The sequence below is a fragment of the Rhamphochromis sp. 'chilingali' genome (assembly GCF_963969265.1).
Source record: "Rhamphochromis sp. 'chilingali' genome assembly, chromosome: 18".
Classification (NCBI taxonomy): Eukaryota; Metazoa; Chordata; class Actinopteri; order Cichliformes; family Cichlidae; genus Rhamphochromis; species Rhamphochromis sp. 'chilingali'.
The window spans coordinates 28,013,358-28,027,848 of record NC_137945.1 but is presented as its reverse complement, the minus strand read 5'-3'; the positions used below and the strand labels follow the sequence as shown (position 1 = coordinate 28,027,848).

General features: G+C 45.2%; 1 protein-coding gene across 3 annotated transcripts in view; it reads right to left on the bottom strand.

Annotated features, from left to right (window-relative positions):
* Positions 1-14,491, bottom strand: part of nrp1a (neuropilin 1a) — a 64,520-nt gene that overhangs the window by 30,841 nt on the left and 19,188 nt on the right. For 2 of the 3 annotated variants that reach the window (XM_080865835.1, XM_080865836.1), the window contains exons 4-5: positions 12,543-12,724; positions 2,954-3,181 (exon numbers count right to left, since the gene is read on the bottom strand). In XM_080865835.1, the coding sequence (XP_080721961.1) occupies positions 2,954-3,181; positions 12,543-12,724 (410 nt within the window). Of the gene's footprint in view, positions 1-2,953; positions 3,182-12,167; positions 12,365-12,542; positions 12,725-14,491 lie in introns of those variants that run through there. The other variant, XM_080865837.1, reaches the window with a different exon arrangement.

The following is a 14,491-nucleotide window of genomic DNA, read 5'->3' as shown; positions in this document are numbered from 1 at the left end:
GAGGGAGAGAGAGAGGGTGAGCGCGGGAGCACAATGACCTTGCCCTGCGTCTCTGATGTGTGCTGTGATCCGTGCGCACTGTATTTAGTATTTAGTATTTATTTATTTATTGTCATTGTCAAGAACAATGAAATTGCGTTTGGGGCTTCCATACAACCCAAAAAAAGAAGAAAATAATAAATACCCCTTAAAACCCAAGTGTACATATTTAACCCAGTGTGACTCCAATGCAATAAGACAATCCTTAGCAATAATGTTCGTAGAAATTCAGACAAAGACCTGAGAAACATGACAAAATACAACAATGCAACCCATTCAATATTATTGTACTGTGAGATATGATATCAGATATGATAGTTATCTATTTAAGAAAGAGGGGGGGGGGGGGGGCAGGAGGGGGAAGAGAATAAAGATATGATGCACCAATGCAGACCAGTTCATTGCTAGTAAGAAGTTGGATATGGTTATTGTCCGTGAGAGGGGGGCAGAGAGTTCAGGAGCCTCACAGCCTGTGGATACAGGCTGTTGGCCAGTCTGGATGTTCTGGCCTGTATAGACCTGTACCTTCTCCCTGAGGGCAGCAGATGGAAAAGGTGGCGCGCAGGGTGATGTTGGTCCCGCAGGATACACTGGTGAGTGTGCGTTCCTGTTGGGGGAGCTGGAGCTTATCTGTGATTAGTAATGCTGTGATCAGCAGCGAGTGACAGTCCTGCCTCCCCGTGGCCTCCTGTCATCCAAAACATGCCACTTCCAGCCCGGCTCCTACATGAAAGGCAAAGGCCAGACTGCTGGGGCTCGGGGGCGGGGGGGGCGGGAGCAATGTGACGGCTCAAATTAATCTTCACAGACCAGGTGCCTGGTGAACAAATGTGCAACTCTACTGTATGTTTGCTTTTGAACCTGAGCTGAAAAAACATCTCCTGGATTATCTGCATGAGTCCCCAGCACTATGATATTTTCAAGAACCTTGCTGCCTTTTCTCCAGCCTTTCCCAGGGAAATGGCTCGCTGAGGTTCCACGACACACCTGTTGAGCGAGGTGCACTTTAAGAATAGGGGTAAGGAGTAGCACAGATCCTCCTCCCCCTGCTGCTTCACAAAGACCTGCGCCTGCCCAAACGTCTCCCACCTCTGCCTCCAGTCTTCCGTGCTAATGCATAATTATCGATCCTGCACGCACCACAGGAACCACCTGGCAGAAGCCGACATGCTGCTTTCCTCCCCTGGCTTATTTTTATACAGGACTGTGGATCACACGTGGCAACACTTGAGTGACGTGACGCTACATCAGTTCAAAATGGCATTTTCCAGTTCCTGCTCTCATCAAAGCTTCCTGTATGCAATGATGAACTGAGACAGATCTGAATCTTAATCATCAAGCAGTGCCGGAAACGTTACTTTTTCTAGACCCCCAGTGTCTTCTGTAAAAATATGTACTAAAAGGTGCTAATAATGTGACATATTCTCAGCTCCCAGAGTCTTTGAGAATCGACTTAATCAACACCAGTCTTGAAAATTAGACATGCGTCACCTCTGGCAGGGAGGAGGGGTTGCACAAATGAGTTGTGGAAATATTTTGTGGAATCAAAGGTCAGCTTGGCAAAAGTTAACATCTACAGACACAGGGGCTCAAAGAAAACTGAGCTTTAAGTAAACTTACTTGAAAAGGCGCCGCGATTTGCGCTTCAACCTTATCACCTCCGACGTGAAAGCAGAGAATACTGATGTGCACTGTGCTGAACGCAACAAGATAAAATTCTTTCAATTTTCTGCCACTGATGGCTAAGAGAAGCTTTCATCTTGTCTGCACCCTGTGTTGGAATAGCCAGGAGAAAAACTGAAAACTTCAAGAGGTGATTTCACTTGCCGAGTTCAAAGCATCATCCCAGAGCAATGGAAGCCTTGCTTTGAACGTTGCTTGCTTGCTCTCGCTCCGTCGCTCACCTGCTGATTTATTTATTTATTTATTTTTAGATAGATGGATTTTAGAACGCCATTTTATGGGGGAATATTTTGATTGTGTGCCTGGATCCACGTGAACGTTGTGGCCTGTGGTAAACCAAGAGCAGCAGACGTCCCACGGAGTGCTGTTTCACTCTAATAAGCACTTCTGGTGAGAAACACAAAGAATCCTGCAAAGGAAATTCTTTTTGGAGCAATTTCCTGCAAGATCAGACTGTGTTCTCCACATGTCAGCACCCTGAAAAGCATCAATTTAAACATTACAGCCTAGATTGGACATTGAACTCCCAAATGTACAGGCACTAGGCATACGGTCTGTGACTGAAAAAGGAAGTATGGGAGGATTGTGACAGGAAGTGTTCAGCATTTGGCAAAGACAAAGCATTCTGTTAGACCACTTCCAAGTATGGTTAAGGTAGTTAGCCTTCTTGCCCAAAGAATGTCATCTTATTGTTTAAAGTTGCTCCTTTCCTTTTGGAAAAACAGTGAGCAGCGAAGCTGAAACTTATCACTCCACTCACCCGCATTCTCACGCTCCCACCACAGGTTAACAGGTTTTCAAGAATAGTTTGAGTTTCACAGTCAGTTTGAGCTTGTCTGACTTGGCCTCCAAATTCTGCAGATCTCAATCCAATCAAGCATCTGTGGGATCTGCTGGACATAAAAGTCAGATCCAATGAGGCCCCACCTCACAACTTACAGGTCTTAAAGGATCTGTTGCTAACATCTTGGTGCAGATACCACAGCACACCTTCAGGGATCTAGTGGAGCCCATGCCTCGATGGGTCAGGGCTGTTTTGGTAACAAAAGGGGGACCAACACAATATTAGGCAGGTGGCCATAATGTTATGCCTGATCTGTGTATATTAAGTGATCTAACGCTGCCCAGCAGGTAGGAGTGATGCCCTAAATTGTTAAATGATGCATTGCTGCAATGCCTCACACTTTCACATTAAATTGTATTCAATTCTCTGTTCTTCCCATTCACTCACCTCCAGGGAACCCATCCCAGATCTCCAGCCGGTCATAGCGGCAGAACACACCAGTAGGGGGTGTTGGGTCGGGCTCCAGCTCAAAGCTCTCGAACTCCAAGATGATTTCCGACATTTTCGGGGCAAAGATCATGAAAGTGCAGTCCAGGTTGTTGGGGTATTTCTCGGGGAACCCAGGTGACTTAATGATGCCGCTGTTGGAGGTGAAGTTCCTGGAGCATTCTGGACCTGCAGGAAGGATGACAGGAAAAAGTGAGATGAGAAGTGAGAAGATGAATGGGGGACAAAGGAAGACATTTGAATGACTATTGCTTAAGTGAGTTGCTTAGGTGTTAAAGTAAGTTTTAGAAGCTCAGCCTTCCAGCTGCCCTACTGAGGGGAGGACAGTTTACGGCCCATAGGTGCAAGACCACCTCAGTAGTTCTTGTTTTCACATCTGGATCTCTACATCTGGATGTTCAAAAGCTCAGAGCTTTTGAGCATCACACTCCATCACTGTATGTGTGTTAAAACTGGAGGAACATCTGGGCTGAAAGTGTAAACATTAGTGAAAGGCCTCAATCACCAGAATCGGGGGAATGATGAATAAAGAGCTTGATTTGTTCTGATGTTCTCATGTCTGCGAAACATATGAGAGGTGCTCGAGCAAAATTACAGCGTCAGTGATGGAAGGCAAAGTGAATGACTGCGCATTCATCAACACGCACGCACGCACACCTAAACACACAGTTTTACACCAGGAAAAGTCAAAATATTTATGCACAGCTCCCCGGAGAGCTACCTTTCAGCTGATGAGGAGTATTAACGCATTTCCCATGGCAGACACTTCTCACAAGCACAAAATTATGATTTAAGAATGATTGACATGTGAGTCAAAAAAACAAAAACAAACTGAGACTAGCAGCTGCTTGAAAATGTTTAAATGTATGTGACAGACATTAGGATGCGTTCACTATGCAGACTCAAGCATCAGTCCCAAGTGTTAGAAAGCACCTGTTTTATACAAACATATACACAGAGATAGAAAATCAGAAAAAAAAAAAACAGAATTACTGTTATTATTTTGAGCCATTAGTTGTAGAAATGTACCCAGGATAACATCATTTTCATGCCTGTCTGGCAGCTGGCGTGATGGGTGCAGGTGGGGCCAATCGAAACCAAAATTGCAGGGAGTTATCATTAGACAGAGCCACTGTGCCGCAGTCACTGCAGCTTAAATGAATGTGGCAAACTGCATTTTTTCCATCGCCACTCAAGCACCTTGCTGGGCCCCTAATTGAAGACCATCAACCCCACTTGAGCCTGTCCACCGGTGCTTTGAGTGAAGGGACGGAGAGCCACGTTGATTTTCTCCCCTCGTCCCAAGCTGAAAGCCACAGCGAGCCGGCGCTTTGACTCCAAAAAGAGTTGACATTTAGTGCGGCGGATAAAGTGTGGCTTTCGCGAACAGTGGGCGCCATTAATTTCTCAGCTTCCCCCTTCGTATTTACCCCAGGAAAAATTCGGATTGATTTTTGTTCAGGGAGAGTGCTCCCCGGGATGAGAGGGTTGTTGGATGCTGGAGATTTGCACTTTGCCACATTTGATATTAATGTCACGCAGTTCTGGGGGTGGGGGGGTAAAACTATAGATGCAAGCCAGTTCTTTCTGTGGTGAGTGTTCTAGACAGCTGTAGCATCCAGAGTGCTATTCAGGTCAATGTGTTGAATTTCGTGTGGATATTGGCTCCGAGCTCCACTCTCCATCCATTTCATCAGCTTCTACCGTGACCCTTATCTCAGCTCAGCAGTTGACCAGAACAGATTTAAAGTTTGGAAATGGTTCACGCTGAAAAACTGTCGAAATCCAAGCAGTAGGCTGGCAGTCAAAGAGCACAGTACCACTACAAATTTTTGTTAGTAAAACTACAGCTCTTACAGTATCATTTCTACTGGTTTCTGATTATCTCGGCTAAACACTGGTACATGCTTCCCTTATCATTAGAAGACATAGCATACATTTTCACTGCTATGCAGATGACACCCAGCTCTATCTGTCCATGAAGCCAGATAACACACACCAATTAGTTAAACTGCAGGAATGTCTTAAAGACATAAAGACCTGGATGGCCGCTAACTTTCTGCTTCTTAATTCAGATAAAACTGAGGTTATTGTACTCGGCCCTGAAAAGCTTAGAAATATGGTATCTAACCAGATTCTTACTCTGGATGGCATTACCTTGGCCTCCAGTAACGCTGTGAGGAACCTTGGAGTCATTTTTGACCAGGACATGTCCTTCAATGCACATATTAAACAAATATGTAAGACTGTGTTCTTCCATTTGTGCAACATCTCTAAAATTAGAAATATCCTGTCTCAGAGTGACGCTGAAAAACTAGTTCATGCATTTATTACTTCCAGGCTGAACTACTGTAATTCATTATTTTCAGGATGTCCAAAAAACTCACTGAAAAGCCTTCAGCTAATCCAAAATGCTGCAGCAAGAGTCCTGACAGGGACTAGAAAGAGAGAGCATATTTCTCCTGTTTTGGCTTCCTGTTAAATCCAGAATTGAATTCAAAATCCTTCTCCTCACATACAAGGTCTTAAATAATCAGGCCCCATCTTATCTTAGTGACCTTGTAGGACCATATCACCCTATTAGAGCACTTCGCTCTCGCTCTGCAGGCCTACTTGTTGTTCCTAGAGTATTTAAAAGTAGAATGGGAGGGAGAGCCTTCAGTTTTCAGGCCCCTCTTCTGTGGAACCAGCTTCCAGTTTGGATTCGGGAGACAGACACTATCTCTACTTTCAAGATTAGGCTTAAAACTTTCCTCTTTGCTAAAGCATATAGTTAGGGCTGGACCAGGTGACCCTGAATCCTCCTTTAGTTATGCTGCAATAGACGTAGGCTGCCGGGGGATTCCCATGATGCATTGAGTTTTTCCTTTCCAGTCACCTTTCTCACTCACTATGTATTAACAGACCTCTCTGCATTGAATCATATCTATTATTAACCTCTGTCTCTCTTCCACAGCATGTCTTTATCCTGTCTTCCTTCTCTCACCCCAACCGGTCGCAGCAGATGGCCCCGCCCCTCCCTGAGCCTGGTTCTGCCGGAGGTTTCTTCCTGTTAAAAGGGAGTTTTTCCTTCCCACTGTTGCCAAAGTGCTTGCTCATAGGGGGTCATATGATTGTTGGATTTTTCTCTGTATCTATGAAGCGCCTTGAGGCGACTTATGTTGTGATTTGGCGCTATATAAATAAAATTGAATTGAATAGTTACCAAGGTCCCCCACACCAGACTTCTCCTCTGAGTGCTAAAAGGCATTAACCAGAGATACTGTCCCCAAACTGAACCAACCTCACCGTCAACATTTCTGTTGCTATGTTCTTTCTGAACTGTCATAACTGAGGCGAAAGCAAGGACAAACCTTCTTATACTGTCAGCTTTTTTGTTCCTGGCTGCATGCAACTCCCTCCAAATGAAAAAAGAGGAGCGAGAGAGACAGAGCACTCTGGTTGCTCCCACCGGTGAGATAATCACCCAACAGATCTCTTTTATCTGCCGTCTCCACATGGGAGGGCTTCTGTCCCCAGCTCCTCTCACTACGCCCAGGATGTTTTGTGCTGATGCGAGCGAGAGGCAAACAGAAAAGCAGTCACGCTTTCCTGTCGCATCGCCCCTACATGCGCTGCGTGTGTCTTGACAAGGAGCTTCAGGAGACAAATATATCCAGCTGTCAACCAAAGGCTAACACCCTGCACCTCAGTTACTCCCTGTCTCTCCCTGTGCTGTTTTACTGCTGCAGTTGTGGGTGTCTCTCCTCGTAGATTTCTTAAAAACAGGAAAGGTTAAAAAACAGGTTTGCAAACATGAAAAAGTGTGACTGAGCAAGCACGCGCAAACTGCAGCTTTTAAACTTAAAGCAGAAGGACGGGACAAAGAAAGGAAGAAGCAACCTTGAGCGCACAGCATTTAGTGGCAGCCTCCAACCAGACACTCCACTGTTTACCGCTGGCAGTAATGACTTCTGTTAACTCTCATTTATATGGAGTCCTTCTCTGGATGGAGGAGTAAACAGATGTCACTGGCAACTTGCTTCCTGAATGATTTGAATTTGTTTAACAGGGCAAGTTGTAGCTGGCAAAACGATATCTAATGGGGATTTGATTTCAATCTTTGCTAGAGTGAGAGATTCATAATGAATGCTAAATAAATGTGGTCTGGACATTAAGGCAGTGGTGCGCCTTTCAACTCTTAAGTCTCCCCTGATTGCTTGTGCTCTGTGTTGCTCTGAGTGCTGAGAGAAAACCGGAGACTGTGCGTTAATCATTAGAACAACCAGGGAACGGGTGTCAAATGTGACAGCCTCTTGCTATTTTCCTGCTGTCCCCCTCTTTTTCTTTCTGCTCCTTTAACACTTCAAACTTTTTTTCTTTGCATCTAATCATCACTGCCCCCCACCAACCCACCCAAGTCAGGGTGGGTTGGCTGGAGCCATAGAAGCTGAAGGTGTTGTTCTTAGGCTGTTAAGTAAATCACCACTGTTTGTGTTCTATGTCGCTCTCCGGCTGATTATTATCCCAGTTCTGCCCCCCTGCGCCATTAATGCCCCCCACCGCCTTCACGCCCGCCCCCACCCCTTCCCATTTTGTTCTCATGCCACACTGACAGAAGGGTTAATTGCCGGTGGAGAATTAACTCCTTCCACACTAAATCAAACATTAACCTGGAGCCTGTGGAGTGTCTGTCATTGAAACAGATGGAAGAGGCAGGTTTGCATTTACCCCCACACACTCACACACACATCCTGAGGCTCTGCACAACTGACGTGGTATTTAGCATGCGCCTATGACATCACCCTGCCTTCCCCACTTACAGGGATGGATGACACTGCACTGATAGGATGGGGGTGGGCTGGGGACACAGTATCCCTCGGGCTCCCCTGAAAGAAATTTGTTGTCTCGAGTTTCCATGAGGGCCTTGCATGTGTGTGTGTGTGCGTGTGTACAATGACAGTGCGTCTCCAGATGTGACCTCTGCCATCAGGCATCAGTGTGTGTCGTCCACAAAAGCCACCCTCCCATTAGGTCCCACTCAGCACACGCACACACCTTCAAAGTGTTTTCACAGGTGTGTGCTCAGAGTAAAAGCAACCACATCTCCATGACATGATAAACAGGGCCTTTGCATGAGAACATATATATTTTAGTGTGGCATGGTAGGCCTCACTCCAGGCTTAGTCATTCTGCCGAGCAATTAGGATGAGCTGTGTGCGTGTGTGTGTGTGTGTGTGTGTGTGAGTGGGGTGGGGGCTACCAGTGGCACTATCTCTGCCTGCTCTCCCACTTCAATGGGAGCTCGGCCAGCCTTGGAGCAGCTCTAAGCAAACTGAGGAGCTGCTAAAAGAAAACATATGTTGCGCGTGTGCGCACACGCGTTCACTTAAAGAGGACGGTTCTTTCAGATGACAGGACAAACACGGATCTTCTTCTTACAAAAGCAGCCGGATTTCATTGGTGGGTAATCCAACATCAAGTCATTTTACACTGAGGGGGGGGACGCATTACTGCTTTTCACTCTCATTGTTGCTCGATTTTTGCAAGTCGAGGCCATTGTTTTCCCAGCACATTCTTTTTAATCGACATTTTATTTTTATCTGGGCGTCAAATGCCTCTGTAGAGACGCACAAACACTAGCAGCTTGCTGAACTGCTCCCTTTGGGCCAAACACTCCTCCCTCTCCGACTTATCCCTCTTGTCTATCTCTTTCTTCACCACCATCTAGCTCTTCCCGCCTCTCGCCAGACCTCAGCCAGCAGAGCGAGGCTGCCAATTTGTGGGCTATAAAATAAATAGCCCATGCTAATTAAGATGGTTGGATGGGACTGAGGAGTGGAGAGGGGGTAGAGACTGATGCAGAAGCGGCCATAGAGAGCCTGCAAAACAACCTGTTCTCTACCAATTAGACACTTTGCAGGCATGCCGCTGATGAAAGCCAGGGGTACAGATGCCAGGATTTTTCAAGTGTTTCTGAATTTGTAACTACACAGCTTACAGCTGACGTGAGTGAACCTGCACATATAAACATACTTGTAAAAGTTGGCATATGATCCCAAAGGGGGGCTGTGCATTTGAATATGTTTGCCTTGTGAGCATATTTATCTTGCACACGACCTTTGCTTCTGTTAAACCCAGGATGAAAGGCAGCGGCAGCCCCCAAGGTTGACTTCCAGTGAGCCGGGGCCTATAATCACAGTGATAAACAGCCTGCATTCTTTGCATTTCCCTTCATTGACATGCACGGGCGTGAGTCTCCCGTTTCCCCGTCCGTTATCGGAGCATCTGTGTATCATCATTAACGTTACATGTGTTAGCCAACACAATGTTTTCCCAACTAATGCCGTGCGTGTTGATAAGCTGCGCTAATCAGCTAGCTTTGTATCTCTCTTTCTGCTCGGTCCTCTCTCTCTCACTCTCTCTCACTCCAACAAACAGAGCTGCTAATTGATCTCAGAGCCCATTCTTGGAAGGAGCCAGCACCACAGTAGTCAAAACACAGAGTGAATTCAAAGCTTAATGATGGTCTGGATCCACTAAGAAAGTGATGGCGCACCCACGGTGCTCTTCTCTGCAGGGGGGGATAGCACTGGGTGAAAAATATTCATATGAAAAAGTTCGACCCTGGCCCCGATTTGCTCTCTGTCCACGCTTAGACTCATGTTTCTTGCTAGATTCCCTGTGAGTGTTCAGCAGTTCTTCCCTATCGCCAAAGGGCCCCTAACACGCCTCATTTATAATCAGTCCTGGCTAATAGATGAGACTGGGAAATACCAAGCTAATCGTGGAAAGAATGTAGCAGATTTAACTAGCCTATCAGGGGGGAATGTGTGTGTGCGTGTGGACCGGTTTGCGTATGTCGAGGTGTGTCGCTTTGATCTCGTAAATGGACCCACACTCCACCAGCTGCCCTACTGTGATGGTGACACGCACAAACCCAGACATACAAGCACAAACACACACTCGCTCAGATTAAAAGCAAGGAGGAACCTTGCTGGGCTATTTATCATGTCTCCTGGGGTCACGGGGGGCTGTCCCATAGACTGCTGCTAGGGTTAATTAATAAAAGGAGTCTGTCGCACCTACCTGGCCACTACTCACTCTCTAGATATGCTGTTCTCCTCTGCCTTCTTCCAGTCTAAACAAAGGAAGGCAGCAACCCAACAGGAAATTCTCTTTCTTGCTATGCTTCGGTCTGATAAGACAGACATCCCCTGATAATATTTTTGATTTAACATACTGGGCTCTCACCTAAAATTACCCAGAGGTCCTATTTTTAAGTATTAAGGGAGGAACATGACTAACTGCATACTACTGTGGTGCTGAAAGTGTTTCCTCAGCTAGAGCCCTGCTAAGTGGATTGAAATAATTTTCTCCACAACTAGCACATCAGAGGTTATAATAGCTGGTTCATACCCTTGCTGTGGATTGCCATCTGACAATAAACCAACACTTGAAACAACATTTGTTAAATCAGCGCTTAGAAAATTATGCCCATGCTTATTGTCTAATAATTCACACCAGATGAAAACTGCTACAATTATGGAACATATGGGACTATGATTCATTGGTTTTGAATGAAGCATATTGCTTGCCATATTGCATTTGCATAATTTGATGCTCTAATGCCTTGACTAAATCACAAACAAACCATGAAATTAGATGGAGGGGCTCTTTCTTGCTTCATTATCAGAATTATTCCTCCAGCTTTTATAGCGTGTTGCACCGCGTTTGATAGATTTGACAAATTAGGGGACTGGGACAGCGTTCCCTCAACTTAAAGCAAGATGTCAACAATTACTTTAAGGTGTCAGCTCAGACATTTTAAATGTAATACCAATGCAAATAAGAACAAAAGAAAGATCATCACAGAGTAAGCTTGCTCGAAAAAGGAGGAAAACACAACTTTGAATTCCGGGCAACTAAGTTTCCAATGGTTTAGCGAACCACAGCTGATGCAAAAAGTGCTTCAAACTGCAGTTCCAATAATGGCCACTTGAGGTTGTCTTCAAAAAGCGAGCCTCATACATCAGTGATAAAATCTCAAAGGTAAGAGAAGAAATAGGCATGTCAACAGCCAAAAAACATTTTGGATCTCTAATGCAAAGTTTATGATTAACAAGGGTGGACGTTGTTTTTTTTTCTTACCCATCCATTTAAAATGTTTCAGGGCTTAAAGCACTGTATGATTGAGAACATCTGCAGTTCAAGTGACAGGTGTAATAATAATAATGGATTGCATTATTATATCGTGCTTTTCGGGGCCCTCAAAGCGCTGTACAATTCCACTATTCATTCACTCTCACATTCACACACTGGCGGAGGCAAGCTACAGTTGTAGCCGCAGCTGCCCTGGGGCAGACTGACAGAAGCGAGGCTGCCATATCGTGCCATCGGCCCCTCTAGCCATCACCAGTAGTCGGTAGGTGAAGTGTCTTGCCCAAGGACACAACGACCGCGACAGTCCGAGTCGGGTCTCGAACCGGCAACCTTCCGGTTACAAGATGAACTGCCAACTCTTTGAGCCACGATCCCGTGGTTATAACAGCAGTGGTTATAACTGCTAGCTGTCTAGTGAGGTATTACCTCAGCTAATTGAATCCACAGAACGAGGCCCCTTGACAGTTTTTGTGCTGTTAATCGTCTTTTGGAGAATTTTGTGCGCAATTATGTGACAAGTGATATTGCTTATGGTTTCATTATTGTACTAACAAATCGTCCAAGAGGAATTTCAGTGAGTTAAATTCCCAGAAAGGTGCTAACTAAGCTAGCTAATATTTGGTAATAATAACTCACTGAAAAATGGCCCCTTCTGGCTCCAAAAAACAAGCAAACAATACAACTGGTGACATCACAGCAGCTCTGTAAATCTTTAATATACAGTCTGTGTTCAAGAAGAGCTACTAAATTTGCTTTGAGGTAAGTTTTGTCAGTTGCATTTCTGTTTGTTACTCTGCAGCATCCCCTTTTCTTTTTGTTAAAAAGAACAAAGGAGAAATGATTTCCTCCATCCTTGAATAACAGCATGCACAATTTGATATTGCTGATGTAAAATATGCAAGATAGCAATTTTTAAATGTAGAATACAAGATAAATATATTTTTAACATGAATGTGAAAAGGGCAGCACGGTGGCACTGTGGTTAGCACTGTTGCCAGCACTGTTGCCTCACAGCAAGAAGGTCCTGAGTTCAATTCCACCATCAGGCCGGGGTCTTTCTGTGTGGAGTTTGCATGTTCTCCCCGTGTTTGCGTGGGTTCTCTCCGGGTACTCTGGCTTCCTCCCACCGTCCAAAGACATGCAGCTTGTGGGGATAGGTTAATTGGATAATCCAAATTGCCACTAGGTGTGAGTGTGAATGGTTGTCTGTCCCTATGTGTTAGCCCTGCGACAGACTGGCGACCTGTCCAGGGTGTACCCCGCCTTTCGCCCTATGACAGCTGGGATAGGCTCCAGCGCCCCCCGCGACCCTGAAAAGGATAAGCGAATGGATGGATGGATGAATGTGAAAAATATTGCTATTGTGCAAAAGATAACTGTCACCTACCTGTCTTGAAGATCTCGTATCGGATAGAGAAGCCTGCTCCGTGGGTCTCGTAGTCGGACACAAATTTGATGAAAAGCTGGTTTCCAGAAGAGACGACTGGAGAAGGGGCAATCTTTCCACAGTACTTCCCCACCAACTGACCGCTCTCATCGGTGCCATCTCGTACCTCCACATAGTCATATCTGAACAGAGAGGACACAAGGGCGGGAGTGTCAGTCCCACAATGTTGTATATGAATCATATTCTTTTTTGAGTCTAGTGTTTAGGTAATAAGGTTGAAAATCAGACTATTACTGCTATTATGTGCATGTGCACACATTCTCAGAGGACCACAGAGCAACACAACATACTGTGCAGGTTATGTAGTGGAAATAACACACTGTGTGCTAATGAGGTCTCAGGTTAAAACTCGGAGAACAGGTGGGCAGAGTTTGCTTTCATTATATCGGTGTTCAATGAGCACACACACACACACAAACGCGCGCACACACTGCAGAGGTTTTTCTGCTCCCAGCAGCACCGGGGTCAGATTTATGTAACTGCTTTAACTGGTGAACTTGAGCTGAACAGTTGTCTATCTGCTGTTTAACCACAGGATAACAGCCACAGTGAGCCTGTTCTATAACAGAATAAAACGGGACTCCAACGTAATTATATTTTGGCCTTTGGCTTAGATTGGTGTATAGAACGAGCAGGTGCTAAAGCTATTAAAACACACACACTCAGAGAGACACACACATGTACACACACTTGAACATCACATTCAAATGGAATTTCAGACCCACGGCTATTGAAGGGAGCAGCCACTTAATTGAGTCAGCGCAGAGTTTAGGAGTCGAAGAGGAAAACAGCTTTGAAATAGGACACACACACACACACACACACACACACACACACACACACACACACACACACACACACACACACACACACACACAGATTCTAGCATGTGAAACTTAAGTTGGTAGAGGAGAAATCAGAGTGCTTGGCAATCGGGGGTGGTCTAACTAGCCCCTGGTTATCTGTGGGTGCGAGTATTTTCAGGCACTTGTTAAAGGTGTACATTAAAAGCATTTGAGTTGCGGTTTTCACTCTAGTGCCTGCATATATGTGTTTGTGTGTGTGTGTGTGTGTGTGTGTGTGTGTGTGTGTGTGTGTGTGTGTGTGTGTGTGTGTGTGTGTGTGCAAGTTTGAACGATGTGCAGGGATGAGTTTTCCGTGCTGTGTTTTGACTGTGAGTGACAGATTGAGTGCTCCTCCAAAAGCAGATTTCAGTTCAGGTTTCCAACATTCCTAATTGCCCAGAACACGAATATCCTGCCAAGTTTTCCGCTCTCCAGGCCACTTACTGTGGATATCCATACCCAAACCACAAGGGCCTGTGGCACAGTTCCTCCATCTTAATCAGGAACCAGACGAATAAAATATAATTCACACATAGTACATTTAAAATAAAACAAAAAAATTGATATATGTGTGTGCAAGGCGCAGCGAGTGTGTGGTCACAATCAGTTGTGCACATGCTCTGTCTGTCTCCTTAGAAGAAAATATGTGCCTTCTGGCGAGCAGGAACTCTTTTCATAGTTTTCCTTGATTCCCAAATTACTGTCAAAACACCAGGGCTCCTTAGTGATTCCAAACTCCCTTAATGCGTGGGATTTTACACAAAAAGGCGATTTACACTTTGAATGATGGCGAGGGTGGACCAAATCCCTCAGGTGAGACCTCACATGTATCAACATGTACCCTTTGACACCTTTTTCTGCTAAATGGTTTACTTCACCTGCCTCAAATTTTTAAAAATGTTTTTGTAAAACAGGAATTGAATTACCAGCGGTGGTTTGGGATTAAGTGGGAAGGGGAGTGCCCGCCGGGTTTTCATATGCAAAACATTAAGGCGAGCAAGAGGGACTGGCATGTGAGAGGCGAGGACAGAGGGTAACTAACTG